The 15516-nt window shown below is 37.3% G+C and overlaps 1 protein-coding gene across 1 annotated transcript in view; it reads left to right on the forward strand.

Annotated features, from left to right (window-relative positions):
• Nucleotides 1-15516, forward strand: part of CSMD1 (CUB and Sushi multiple domains 1) — a 1946356-nt gene that overhangs the window by 1910312 nt on the left and 20528 nt on the right. The window contains exons 60-65 of the mRNA XM_054023823.1: nt 985-1158; nt 2263-2436; nt 5570-5643; nt 9523-9634; nt 11127-11306; nt 13067-13111. Coding sequence (XP_053879798.1) covers nt 985-1158; nt 2263-2436; nt 5570-5643; nt 9523-9634; nt 11127-11306; nt 13067-13111 — 759 coding nt within the window. The remainder of the gene's footprint in view (nt 1-984; nt 1159-2262; nt 2437-5569; nt 5644-9522; nt 9635-11126; nt 11307-13066; nt 13112-15516) is intronic.

Raw genomic sequence — 15516 nt, forward strand, 5'->3', positions numbered from 1 at the left:
TGATGCAGCTCAGAATTGGGTGGCAGGACATGAGCTCCAAATTCTGTGCTGCACCTCTTAGAAGTACAGCACAAGATCTCATTAATAATAAAATGGGTTTCAGAGTGGTAGCCCTGTTAGTCTGTATCAACAAAAAGAACGAGGAGTACTTGTGGCACCTTAGAGACTAACAAATTTATTTGGGCATAAGCTTTCGTGGGCTAAAAACCCACTTTATCAGATGCATGCAGTGGAAAATACAGTTGAAAGATATATATACACAGAGAACATGAAAAAAATGGGTGTTGTCCTAATAAATGTTAGCTTATGTGATTGACTGACCACATTTTTATTTATAATGGTGTTGAAGCCACTAGCTGAATCACTTTATATTTGCATAATGTGTGGAAGGAAGCAATATTTTGAAATAAAATTTTCTTTAAAAATAGAGGTGGGTTTTTTTTTTTTTTTTTTAGTTTCCATCAATTCTAACATCCTCTGGAAAACATTGGGGGTCCCACATACCCCGTATATTTTAAGAGTTGAATACTGATTTAGCAACATAATTACCAGTAAAGTCAATATTGGTTAAGTGACTAAAGCCTTAAATGACTTAGAAAAAGGGATCTTGTATGAGTAAAATCAGAGAAAGGTTCTTAAGATTTTCCCCTTAGTTATTGTCCCAAAACAGAGTAATGGTGAAGAAATGGTCTAAAATTTTAATAGTAACAGACAATTATTTGTATTTCAACTTTTTATTGATTGATCATGTATGTTGTTTGTTTTGCTGTTTATCTCCCTACTATGTAACTCTCAGAGTTGATAAAATTTAACATGCACATGTGTATATTTCATTTGTGGGTACTATGGAAAAGTCAAAATGTGCATTCTCTTTTGGGGCAAAACTCTTCCCAATAAGTTTTGATTACAGAAACATGACTAGCTACAATATTACATTTAGTATAAATCCTATAAAATCTGTAAATTCTCTCTTTGTTTCAATAGCTATCACATGTGGCCCACCTCCTCAAGTGCTCCATGGAAAAGTGGAAGGATCAGATTACCGTTGGGGGTCCAGTATAAGTTACAATTGTGCAGAGGGCTATCAGTTATCCAATGCAGCTATTCTTTCATGTGAAGGACGAGGTGTATGGAGGGGAGATGTCCCACAATGTCTCCGTAAGTATGAAGATAATGGTGTGTGGCTGAACCACCTCAAGCTCTGATCGCCTCATTTCTCACAAGCTAAATAGGGTCAGACTCATTCAGAATGGGACATGAACTTTCTAAACACAAACAAACCAACCAACCCTGGGAACTGAAATTAGGTGGTGCTATTTATTTGTCAAATGAAGTTCTTCCCTGACTCAGTACTGAATCAGTGCCAGAGGATGGAAGCACTGGAGCAGCATACTGCTGGGTGTGCAATTTTTTTTTCAGATAAAATGTAAAATAGAAGTCCCTGACCACTGTGGCTATTCAAGACCTTCATCCCTGAACAACCTCTTTATCAGCTCTCTGCTTGCTACACAGAGATTCGCATTTCTACCATGATCTCTCACCCTCTATTCGGATTGATATCTCTAGCTCTCTTTCTGTCAACTTTACTCGATGTCCTGCTACCAACTGAAGACCAACATAGCTAAAATGAACTCCTTAGCCATCTAATCCTAAATCTTTTTTTCTTCCTTTTCTGTTACCATTGCCAGGTTCATCATTAAGCTCCCCAATCCTTAAGCTCATAGTCTTAGTATATTTTTGCTTCCTCTCTGTCCCTTTCTGTCTCTCTCTCTCTCTCTCTCTCTTCCCACTCCCCCAACTGAGAAACCATCTTTAAATCCCGCTCATGTTTCCTCTCCAAATTCTGTCCATTTTTCTACATTCCCACAACCTGAACTCTTGACTAGTGTCTGATCACCATTAAATGCTAAAATTGGGCTACTTTGAGAATAAGATGATGGTGGTATTTTCAGATTTGGTATCTAAAGCTAGTCATATACATCCATATTCAGGCACCTAAATAAAGGGGCCTATTTTGTGAGGGCAGTCTTGTGCCTGCAGTTACTAGCAATGGGGGGAAATAGTCGTGAGCACAAATGTTACCATTTGTACATCTGTATATCTGATCTGTGAGCATAATCACATGGTAGAACGCTTGCACTCAAATTTAGCAATTACTAGTGTCTGCTCGCTTGTGCCTTCAGAAGTGAATGCCACTTTTAAACATTAAACCAGTATGTTCAGTTCTTCAAATACCTTTTTTGCTTTCTTTTTCTTCAATAGCTGCATTTTGTGGAGATCCTGGTACTCCAGCTGAGGGGCGTCTTAATGGGAAAAGTTTCACTTACAGATCTGAAGTCTCCTTTCAGTGCCGACCCCCTTTTATACTGATAGGATCTTCAAGACGAGTCTGTCAAGCAGATAGTGTTTGGAGTGGAATTCAACCAACATGTATTGGTAATAATTTCCATCATCTCTGCTGTTTATTAGTCAGAGTATTGTAGATAATCTGTTATCATGATCCAGATCAAGCCCCAAATCAAAATGTTCGGTTGGGATTTGTGAAATTGGTTTATCAAACTACATAGATTAAAAGATCACATGTATCTAACACTGGATGGGCTTGCTCTTTTGAGATTCTGAGTACTTTCTGTAATCTTCTGAGTGCTCTCAGCCTCCTATTGATTGCAGTGAGACTTATGAGCTTGCAGGGCAAGATCAAATCTCCCACTGACTTCAGGATTTGGCCCAATGCAAATAGAGATTTTTTTTTCTGTGATTTTGGTGAGAGGATGAAGAAATGTCTCTGTTGTTTTCTAAACAAACATACTCAAATTTAGAATTAAATGATCACAGTGATGGTTTTCCTTTAGGCAGAAGGGATTGGCTCATTTCAAGTGGTTACATTGTGGACCAGTTTTGTTTAATATCTTTATTAATGATCTGGAGGATGGTGTGGACTGCACTCTCAGCAAGTTTGCAGATGACACTAAACTAGGAGGCGTGGTAGATACACTAGAGGGTAGGGATCGGATACAGAGGGACCTAGACAAATTAGAGGATTGGGCCGAAAAAAACCTGATGAGGTTCAACAAGGACAAGTGCAGAGTCCTGCACTTAGGACGGAAGAATCCTATGCACTGCTACAGACTAGGGACCGAATGGCTAGGTAGCAGTTCTGCAGAAAAGGACCTAGGGGTCACAGTGGACGAGAAGCTGGATATGAGTCAACAGTGTGCTCTTGTTGCCAAGAAGGTTAACGGCATTTTGGGCTGTATAAGTAGGGGCATTGCCAGCAGATCGAGGGACGTGATCATTCCCCTTTATTCGACATTGGTGAGGCCTCATCTGGAATACTGTGTCCAGTTTTGGTCCCCACACTACAAGAAGGATGTGGAAAAATTGAAAAGAGTCCAGCGGAGGGCAACAAAAATGATTAGGGGTCTGGAGCACATGACTTATGAGGAGAGGCTGAGGGAACTGGGATTGTTTAGTCTCCAGAAGAGAAGAATGAGGGGGGATTTGATAGCAGCCTTCAACTACCTGAAGGGGGGTTCCAAAGAGGATGGAGCTCGGCTGTTCTCAGTGGTGGCAGACGACAGAACAAGGAGCAATGGTCTCAAGTTGCAGTGGGGGAGGTCCAGGTTGGATATCAGGAAAAACTATTTCACTAGGAGGGTGGTGAAACACTGGAATGCGTTACCTAGGGAGGTGGTGGAGTCTCCTTCCTTGGAGGTTTCTAAGGCCCGGCTTGACAAAGCCCTGGCTGGGATGATTTAGCTGGGAATTGGTCCTGCTTTGAGCAGGGGGTTGGACTAGATGACCTCTTGAGGTCCCTTCCAACTCTGATATTCTATGATTCTATGATTCTATGGACATTGGGTAAGATTGAGGGCAAGAAAGCTTATTGAAAACACCCTTCTCTAGTCAGCTAATGAGGAGTCATTAGCACTAAATTCAGATGTGTACTCTGAATAAATTCAAATGTCCTTAATCCAGACCATGTCTAGTACTCCGCTGCTGTCGGCAATATGAGTGTGTCACATCTGCATTCAGCAGTGAAGAACGTGAGTTATAGGAAAATTATATATGAGCCTTAATATGAATGCATAAGCCTTGCAAATAGCTGGGAGTCAACTTCCTGTAAATTTTATATTTTCTACAGTGATATATAAAAACACTGAATATCTTTCATCAAAAAGATCTGCTTTACCTCAAAAAGTCCAAATTTTACACCCTCAGTCGCATCATGGCTTTTCTACTATTATAATAACAAAACATTTATATTAGAGCTTCTGCAGTCTTTGAAAATATCATTGTGGGAAGAAGAAAGGTGTCAGTAATGTAAAGGTGATTTTTACCTGTAAAATCAGATGTTTGAAAAAAATTATAACAAAAATAATCTCCTACAGGCACAAATTTCCCCAAAGATGGCAATGTTTACCACTTCTTGACACTGCTTATTTTGTTATAATAGCTATGGGCTATCTAATTCTTTTTTTTTTTTTCTCAAGAGGTTGGTTTCTGTTGGTGATGCACTTTAAAAAAAAACTGATCTGTTTCATTTTTCCATTAGCAGCTGTCCAGTCTAATGGATGATGAAGTTAAAAGTCCCTTGATTGTTCAAGTACTACATGTTTTTTAAAATGTCGTGTTAGGTTCCCATCTATCTGAGTTCTGAAGCCTTCAAGATTTCCTTTATAAATTAGTTCATTATATATTCTAATGATCGGATGATGAAAGTAACTGACTAGTATTGGAAATCAGGTTAAAAAGAAATGATATATCACACCACTGGATTATAGGATTATGATTACAGAGCACTGGAAATTGTTACAGATGAAATGTAGGCCCAAATCCTGAACTGCAATGTGATCGCTTTATATTTCAGTGCCAGGACAAAACCAGAATAGCCAACCATGGGAGAATCATCCCAATATAGGGGAGTTTCTGGTGGCGAACAGCCATCCTATCAGCTCCTATGCTACCCATCTTCCATTCTGTCCACCTAAAAGGCATGACCAGGCATCCCGATAATCTTCCTAAACTGTCATGTCCATCTCTAGGGAGTGATGGCAGCTGGTGTAACCAGACAAGTGTCCAGCCAGCACAGGATTTAGGGGAACTAGACATCCAGACCTTTTCTGACATGTACATCAACCATAACTGAGTTTCTGGGCCTCTTTTAAAGCACGTGGTTTCATGATCACAAAAAAGATTTTCTGGCAAATAATTTTATGCTTAGTTTCTTAAGGGAAAACATTGTTGGTTTTCAGAAATATGGTTTTACAACTCTGTGGTTCCTAGGAAAAGAACACTAGGAGGGAAAGAGTCCTCTCAATGTTACATCTGCATTATACATAATGCTTTTGGCTGACACAATATGCTGTGTGTCCCACAAGAGTCAAAGGGGTCAGTTATATAAAAAAAATTCCAGTACTGAAATCTCTATGCTGCCAAAACTGTCATCATGAATTACTTGTAAACATATTGAAAGGGGGGGAAAAACTGTAATTTTGTGTGGATTTAATTTATCTTTGAAAATTTAAACTGTAATAACATCTCCTGTGTTTTCCATTTTAAAATTTAGATCCAGCCCATAACACTTGCACAGATCCTGGTACTCCACCTTATGGAATACAGAACAATTCTAGGGGTTATGAGGTAAGAAGCGTTTTTATTTACTAATTTACTGAAATTGGAATGCATTTAATATTAATGTATGTTAAATTATTTTAGCTTTAAATGTTTAAAATAATGTTTATCACTTTCAAATTTCTTTTTACTAAAACCTCAGGCTTCATCTTCAATTATTGTTTTAATACGGAGTTTTAGGAAAGAACCCACAGTCTTTAGAATATATCATGTCATAAGTTTTTAGTAGAATTCCCCACTGAAATAAGTGAGTTTTGCTTAAAAATTAATGGCATGTTATAGACCTTTGCATGGAAAATAATTATATTGCACATGCAGTGTTTTAGCTATATCCCTACAAGGTTATTTGATTTTTTCCCCCTCAGATTAAATTGTTTTGTTCTATACCAGTAGCTATTACATACTTTCACAAACTGTGAGTAAATCGCTGATATACTAAGTTCCTGATCAAAAGGCCATTCAAGTCACTGGAAGAAGTCCCATTGACTTCTCAGGGCTTTGTTCAATTCCTGACACATGTCATCAAGTAGATTAATTCAATTATGAAATCATATTGAATTCCATGCACAAATATAGAAGTTCAAGTTAGTCTGCATGATGATCAAAATTCTCTTTGATGAGTGTCATCCTTATAATGCCTTAATTCAGCATGAAATATTAGTTTATTAAGCATCTGTCTCGAAAGAAATTGAGAAAATATAACAAAAGTACATAACTGCCATAATGGGCCATTGTCATTCAACGTTCGGACTGATGAGAATTATTTAGGATTCAATCAGAGATAAATAGTGAAATTTTACTTTGGAATATGTTTACTATAGTGAATACAGTAACGGTCTTTCAGTTAATCTCTGCTGTCCCTAAATTAGTTCCCTGTCTATTTCTATCAACTCTTGGACATATGATTTCTCTCCAGTTATCTCTTGAGCTTTCTTAGCCTGCACTTCTCCTGTAACTCTAGCCTTTCTGAATGTCTTGATCAAATCACATCCCTTCTATCTCATACATCCACCTGTGTCACCAGTTCCCATTAATATACAGATCATAATTGCACCAACTCAATTACTGATTTCTCCAGAATATATAGTTTCTCTCCTCATTTATTATTGAAAGCACTGGTAACTCTTAATGCCTATTTTGGTCTTAGGTTGCTCAGGGTTTCATTTCTAGATATAACTACTAGTAGTAATAGAGCCTTGACATCATAAATGCTTGCATCACTGTGTCAGGTCAGTCTGGTAGGATGGAATGCACTTTTTGGATGCTACTGATTGAAGGGGACATATTTTGCAGCTGTGATTATTTGAATATCCAGTTTCAGTGAGGTATCCAATAGGACACCACTGCTGGGAAACAGCTTTTAACAATCCGTGGGTAGATGACCTCATTAGAGAAAGATGTTCTTTGAGGTGTTTATCTGTGCCTACCAGCATCACCTCTGACTTATCTGAGTGCATTTTCAGTTAGCTGTATTTCATGCCCTGCTATACAAATGCATACACACCTCCAACCCTTTCTCAGCAGAGCAATATGAAGAGTAAATTACTTTATTCCTTCTGAAGATTAAAAAAGATACATAACTCTATTATTGGCTCGAGCATAGCCATGCCATTTTCCCTTGACCTATTTAAATCCCTTCTAGATTGACACTTTCTGTTATGAAATTCCAATTTACGGTGAAACTCATACTGGTATTCACTAGTATCATAATTGACAATATTTTTACAAAAAGCAAGAGCACTTAAGAGTCAGAAGAGCTGCATTCTGTTCTAGACTCTACCACAATCTCTGTATGTCTTTGGACATGTCACTGAGATGGAAATTTTCAGACGTGGGTGCAAAAAATTAAGCAAGAAAATCCATCCCAGTAATTAGATGTTTAACAAAAGTGTTCTAATTTTCAGACCCATTTCAGGGAGAATTGGATTGTAGATACTGTGCACATGGGATCATCAGGCCACCTCTCTTTAGATGTCTGAATAGAGATTTTATGTTAGACACCAACATTTGAAAATGTTGGCTTTAGCTTCTCTTGCCTCTTGTCCCAGTATATACACTTACATTGATAATACTTATATTCCTCTGTAGTGTTCATTGAGATCTTTAGACGAAAGGTGCTATAACTTGGCAGTGTATTATTTTATTTTATATTAAATATTATTCACTAGCATGCTACATATTAATATCCATTTGTATTTATCCATATTATTATAATCTACATTTCTTTCCTTTCGCCTTCATTAAATCTATCACCAACTCATCTCCTCTGTCAGCAAAAGCACTTCCTCAATGGACAGTTCTCCATCCTCAGTTGTCCTGACCTACTTCCTTACCTCTTGGCCTCTTTTATCAGTACTATCATCAAATCCACGTATTCTAGACTTTTCCCTGTAATCTCCTTCTGCCATTTCCATTTCCATTTCATTTGTCACCGGCAAGTAAACAATATGTGTTTTAATATAGCCAAATGTACATGTGTACATCTAGGAACAGAATTAGGCTATCCTGGGAAACAGTGACTCTGAAAAAGACTGGAGGTCTTGGTAAGTAATCAGCAGAACATGAGATCCCAGTGGGATGCTATAGCCAAAATGGCTAATGCAAGGCTGTATTAACAGGGGAATCTCAAGTAGGAACAGATTGACACTTTCTGTTATGAATTTGCAATGGTGCAACTGCTGTTGGAATACTGTGTAGTTCTGTTATCCACAATTCAAGGAGCATGTTGATAAATTGAAGAAGTTTCAGAGAAGAGCCACAAAAATGATTAAAGCATTGGAAAGCCTGTTGTATAGTGATAGACTCAAGGAGCTTAATCTGTTTAGCATGACAAAGAGAAGGTTAAAAGGAGACTTGATTAAGGACTGTAAGTACCTACATGAGGACCAGAAAGTTGATAATGGGCTCTTCAGTCTGGCAGACAAAAGTATAATAAAATACCAATGCGTGGAACTTGAAGATAGACCAGTGGTGGGCAACCTGAGGCCCATCAGGGTAATCTGCTGGTGGGCCACAAGACCGTTTGTTTACATTGGCACAGCCGCCTGTAGATCCCAGTGGTCGCGGTTCGCCATTCCCTGGCCTTAGAACATATGAATCTATGAAATTCCTATCCTTTGTTTCCTTTCCTCAAAAGAATTGTAAAGAAAGTGGTATTTTCTCACCTTCATGACCACTTTGCTTAGAATCACCTTCTGCATTTGCAGTCTAGTGTTCTACTCTTTCTAATAGATATTGCATCCCTTACTGTTTTCTCATCCCACTTAATCACAGTACATCTTTCAATCCTGTCAATCATCACTCCGCTTCTTGAACATCTGAAGCAGAACTTAGGTAGTACATAGCACAAATGTAGCATAAACAATTATGCCCATAATTTTCTGTATGAATTTAACTGCAGGTGCAACTGCAAGATATCTTTTATCATTGAACAGGATGGAATTTGAATTTTCCTATTTTCTTTTTAAACAATTGGCTTATTAATTCATACAGTGAGAAAAAATCTTTAAAAACAGGTTTTCTAGTTATGGTGAGTCAAATATAGTGCAATGTGTAGCGATATCATTTTTGTCATTTGTCACACATTTTAGTTGCTTCTGTCACACATTGGTAGTCTAGAAAGTTGAGAGTGTATAGAGTGTGGTTCCTTTTTGTGTGTCCAGTCTGATCCACTTTTTTCCACCTATCATTGTCAGATAAATTCAGTTTTACCATCATGGATGAGACTTTGATTGCATAAGGAAAAAATCTAACTCTGTAAACTAGCAAACTGATGATACATGGAATAATTTTTTTTTTAAATCTCCCTAGCAGCATATCACTATGCTATCAACTAATTACAAGTGCTGGTTTCCTGTTTTCTCTTACATTCTACTTTTGATCCTGCAGGTTGGAAGCACAGTCTTTTTCAGATGTAGGAAGGGTTATCATATTCAAGGCTCTACTACTCGATCTTGTCTTGCAAACTTAACTTGGAGTGGTATACAGTCTGAATGCATTCGTAAGTGCTTTTTTTTTCTTTAAAATTTACATATAATATAGTCTTTGACAAGGAAATAAATCAATACACTTTTTAATCTCATGTGGTAGATAATATGCAATATACTCCCCACTGTCTCAAAGTCAGAGTTTGCCAACAGATACTATGTAGTTTACTGCAGTGGTTTACTATTCTAAATGTAACAGTAAATTTCTGTGTGTCAGGTGCCATGGTGTGATGACTGTTGACAAATGGTATCTTTATCATTGTGCTCTCTGTCACTGTATCAACTCTATTGGGCTAAATTCTGCTTTCAGTGACACCAGAGCAAATCTGTCATAACTCTACTAAAGTTAATGTAGGTTTTTTATGTTTATATTGGTGTCATTCAGAACAGAATATGGCACACTGTAAGTGTAGGAACATTTTGTCGGCTAGTCTTCTGTGAGCCGTGAAGTATGACTCATCACTCCATTGTTTTTCTGGGCTCCAAGTGGGAAGCTGAAAGATCAATATATTTGGATTTCTGTGATGGTTGGAGTACATCAGTGAACTGCTCCAATAAAATACAATGATCTAAAATAAAAATAATACTTTAGAGCAGTGACTCTCAACTTTTCCAGACTACTGTACCTTTTCAGGAGTCTGATTTGTCTTGTGTACCCCCCAAGTTTCACCTTACTTAAAAACTAATTGCTTACAAAATCAAACATAAAAATACAAAAGTGTCACAGCACACTATTACTGAAAAATTTCTTACTCTCATTTTTACCATATAATTATAAAATAAAGCAATTGGAATATAAATATTGTACTTACATTTCAGTGAGTAATATATAGAGCAGTTAAGGTACTTCCTGGAAGACCTCTGCTTACCCGCAGGCATACATGTACTTCTGGTCGAGAACCACTGGTTTAGAATGACCTTAGATTCTAATTCCATTTCAGATTAATTTTGAGATGTTATAAATGGACAAATGGAGCAGAAAGATTGAGACATCTATTGCAACAATTTCTGTTATACCCAGTGAAGTATGATAAAACCTTTCTATGGAACCTTTATTTCATATGATGTTTATAATGACTTTATTTAGCACAATAATCACTGTAATTTTCAAGGTTGTTTCTGACACTGAATTTATGTGATGCTTAAAGCTATGACAGTACAACAATACAATACTGATCATCGAATAATTTGCAATGGCATGTGCCTTGTCTTTTCTTCCTTTTAACTCTTTTTCTCCTTCATCTTAATAATGGATCTTCAGTGTACTGTGTAGAAATAGATGATATTAGTAGGAGTCATTATTTCCAACTTCCAACAACACAACAATAAATCACAAAATCTCAATGTTACTTCTGCTCAAAATATAAAAATGGCTTGTCATTTTTTAAATGGTAGAAACTTTGCTAAGTTTGGATGGATTGGTATGTGTTTGTTCTAAATTCTGTAAATAGATACTGTATACAACAGTTTACTGCAGCTTTTGCTAATCCTAAAAACCCCTTTCAGCTCATGCTTGCAGACAACCAGAGACACCAGCGCATGTAGATGTGAAAGCGATAGATCTTCCTACTTTAGGTTACACTTTGGTGTATACCTGTCAGCCAGGATTTTTTCTTGCTGGTGGATCAGAGCACCGGACATGTAAACCAGATATGAAATGGACAGGAAAGCCACCTATTTGTAAAAGTAAGTTGTTGATCAAGTGATATATCACACTCTACAGAAATCTGACTCATTTCCCCCCCAGTATAATTCTATTGATTTTAGAGTGTATATCGGGGTTGAATTTGTACCAATTAATATTACAATAAAACAAACTGTCATAATAGTGTTCAGATTATGACATAAACTGAGCAAACCAATTAATTCAAAGTGAATGTACCATCCTGAACTCACTGAGGAAAAAAGTATACCTACAGATAATAAAAAAGTTCAGCCAAAAGACTACAGTTTGTTCAAGACAAGCTGTCACTTTTAATTGCATTTTCTTTCTTATCTCAGTTTGTGTCAAATCTTAACGTTCTTTAAATATGTTTTTTCAGGTGTTTAATGTACAATATTTGTAGGCTTTTAACTTTTTTTAAAGTTCTTTCATAGCAGACTGGCTTTTGAAATCATGCAGGTATGTTGGGTAAATTATTTGCTTTTTTTCTATCCATGGAAGATGTGTTTCCTTTAAAATAAAAATGAACAATAAAACTCAATGAAATTGAAAATAAGCCATTGGGCCAAATTATGCTCTGGATTACATAAGTGTAAATCTGATATAATTCCACTGGTATACTCTGGATATAGAATTCTGAAAGCAAAATTTTAAATTGACTGTGGTTTGTAAATATCTGTCTCTGCACCATTTAAACTTTTAACAGTTTTAAATAACAAAAAACAAGAAAACCCAGACTACGTGCTATGGACTAGCTGCCTGTAACATTTTGTTTGGTGCAACTTGCAACTGTAGAAAAGAACTAAAAACGTGCTTAATGTACATAGACCTTTTAGGTTTTGCTACTAGACTTGAGTGTGCTGTTCTTTTAAACACTGCTACCAAGAACTGTGACCTAGACATAAAGCTCTTTGTATTCCATTACCAGTTCCCTGCAAAGTAATTTTTAAGGGTGCTATATATCACTAGTTCTGATGAAAAGTTGTTTGAGAGATATTTTTAAAGTGCAGCCTTTCAAATGAAGCGTAAGACTTTTTTTCCCCTTGTTGTTTTTTAAGACCAGTAAACAAAATATTTAAAAAGCTGTCTAGCACTGTTCATATGTGCATGCAAACTAACAACAACCAACTAGTTTGAGTTGACATATAGCTGTTATAGGGTACAATTCACCCCTGTGCAAAGAGTTCACACAAAGTATACCACTTACATGTTACTCAAATCTTCAAAATAAGACAAAAGTAGTGCATAGGACTTTTGAGAGCTCTTTTGCACAGGGGTGAATTTCACACTGTATGCCTGTGAAGAAAAAGAGCACACAACAGAATAATCTATCTCCCTGACTTTTGTATTTTTCAAGCACCTAACAATATGGGGCCGGAACTGCCTTATCCCTAGCATTATTCATGAGTAGTATTTGTTTAATTTTGATGTAATACGTTATTATTCTTGCATAGATACATAATTCATCCTCACTATAAGGCTCTCTCTTATAGCACTGGGACTGATATAAAACAATAAAACTTTAGGCCTGAATACATTAAATACTTACCTCTGTAGTCAACTAATTTACCACAATAAAAGTGCTGGTTTCCAAGGCTTTCTCCCCCCGCCCCCAATGAATGTGTGGGAGTGTATGGGTTTGAATCTGTAATATGTTCTAGGCTTTAGTTATTTCTGCTGCAAATATAGGAGGGATAATTGCTTTAATCAAGCATTATGTTTTAGCATTCTGTAGAAAAATAAATATGTTCATAAAAATGATAATTTGTTTTTTTACTTGTAGGTAAAGGAGTGAGAGAAGTTAATGAAACAATAACTAAAACTCCAGGTTTGTATACCAGAACAGTTTTAGATCTAAATAAACTAAATTGATTTGTACCCTAGTATGTTTTGGGTAGTAAAACTATTTCTAACAGTTAACTTAATTATTCCATTACTCATCAGAAAGGAAGACAAATGTCCTGGATATTCATAAGAATAACTGGCATGTAAAGCCTACTCTCTGAAATTCTTGCCATAGCAACATCATTTTTATATAGTGAATTCTCATACAACTTTTGGAGCATTGTACAAAGGCGTTGTTAAATCAAAAGGATAATAGAGTATAAGGTAGACAGTAAGCAAGGAAAGGTAGTTTTATATTAGTGTGTTCTAATGGAGAGCCTTATAATGAGGATAGAATTTAATTATATAAGGCTAGGTTTGGTCAAAAATCCATCTGTCTTTCACTTTGTGAAAGCTCTGGCAAGCCTAAAATAATTACATTTTAGAACTTAGGTTGGCCTCCATGCTACAGAAGTTGGATGGATTTTGAACTGAATTTTACCTACATTTGATTATATGCTTCTACCAGAAATATAAAATATACATCTTTGGAGAAAGTTTGGTACTCTACACATTTTCATATTCAAGCATTTTCACTGACCTACTGACATGTTAGACCTGATTTTTTTTAAGTGGTCTCTTTTTATATAGACAGAAACAACGAGGAGTCCTTGTGGCACCTTAGAGACTAACAGATTTATTTGGGCATAAGCTTTTGTGGGAGGAAAAATAACTTTTATAACTTTTATAAAATATAAAATAAAAAATTGTCCTCCCTTGGCATCCTGCTGTTAATTGAATTGTCTCATTAGACTGACCTCACACTTGGTAAGGCAACTCCCACCCTTTCATGTATTTATGCCTGCTCCTATATTTTCGACTCCATGCATCTGATGAAGTGGGTTCTAGCCCACGAAAGCTTATGCCCAAAAAAATGTGTTAGTCTCTAAGGTGCCACAAGGACTTCTCATTGTTTTTGCTGATACAGACTAATATGGCTACCACTCTGAAACTATATAGACAGAATTTTTCAACAAATAATTGAGCTAAGGCCTGCCCAGAAAAATAGGGCACCGCAGGGGCTGCTGCCAAATTGTAATTTTTGGCTTTGCTGCTGAGCTTGCTAACAGGAGTGTCAATTGAGATCATAAATGAGTTCATTTCACCAATTTTTACAGTAATCACAATAGTGTATAGTTGACTGTGCGTTCATGCTAATTAATAAACAACCTTAGTTTGCTGGAGGCTCTTGGCTGTACCTCACTGCACAGCTAAGATATGCATTAATCAGCTACTGCACGATCTATTGTGTTTCATTGTCTAATTAAAATACAGCTGAAGTTCACTCAGAGGCTGTGTCTCGAACTATATTCACCAAGCAGTGCATTAATACCATTAATACAGACCACCTTGTGTTGTTTACAGTCATTTACGTAACTATTTTAAAAATTCATTTTTATAAAATGAAAGATTATGATTTTTGTATGCCACTAATTATAACATTGTTCACTCCAACAATGCACAGGAAATAACAGTAATAAATGGGGGGGGGGGGAGTTTTAAGATATATTTCACTAACTGTTACTTTTAATTACAGTTTTAAAACTTTTGAATTGTATCATGTATACGAGCTCTTCATATGTTTTTTGGGTTTCCTTTCTGCCTCAGTACCTCTCCACTTAACTTTCTGTAAAGTTCCATTTGCAACCATATTGATTTTAAATGCGGTGTAACTAATACTGCTGAATTTGGAGCCTGTTTATCATAGTGGGTTAGTTCACTAACCTCCCATCTTTGGAGACCTGAATTTAAATCATAGAATAGAATCATAGAATCGTAGAATATCAGGGTTGGAAGAAACCTCAGGAGGTCATCTAGTCCAGTGTTTCTCAAACTGGGGTCGCCGCTTGTGTAGGGAAAGCCCCTTGCAGGCCGGGCCCATTTGTTTACCTGCCCCGTCCGCAGGTCCGGCCGATCATGGCTCCCACTGGCCACGGTTCGCCGCTGCAGGCCAATGGGAGCTGCTGGAAGCAGCGACCAGTATGTCCCTTGGCCCGTGCTGCTTCCCAGGACCCGCCACCGAAGTGCCCTGAAGATGCGGAGCGGAAGGACCCCCGCCACCGAATTGCCACCGAGGACGGCAAAATGCCGCCCCCCAAATCCTGTCGCCCTAGGCGACCAGTTATGGTCACCTAGTGGAAGCACCGGCCCTGGCCCCATTTTTGTTGCCCTTCGCTGGACTCTTTCCAATTCGTCCACATCTCTTCTGTAGTGGGGGGACCAAAACTGGATGAAATACTCCAGGTGTGGCCTCATCAGTGCCAAATAGAGGGGAATAATTACTTCCCTCGATCTGCTGGCAATGCTCCGACTAATACAGCCCAATATGCCATTGGCCTTCTTGGCAAT

The sequence above is a fragment of the Malaclemys terrapin genome, chromosome 3, assembly GCF_027887155.1.
Source record: "Malaclemys terrapin pileata isolate rMalTer1 chromosome 3, rMalTer1.hap1, whole genome shotgun sequence".
NCBI classification, from domain to species: domain Eukaryota; kingdom Metazoa; phylum Chordata; order Testudines; family Emydidae; genus Malaclemys; species Malaclemys terrapin.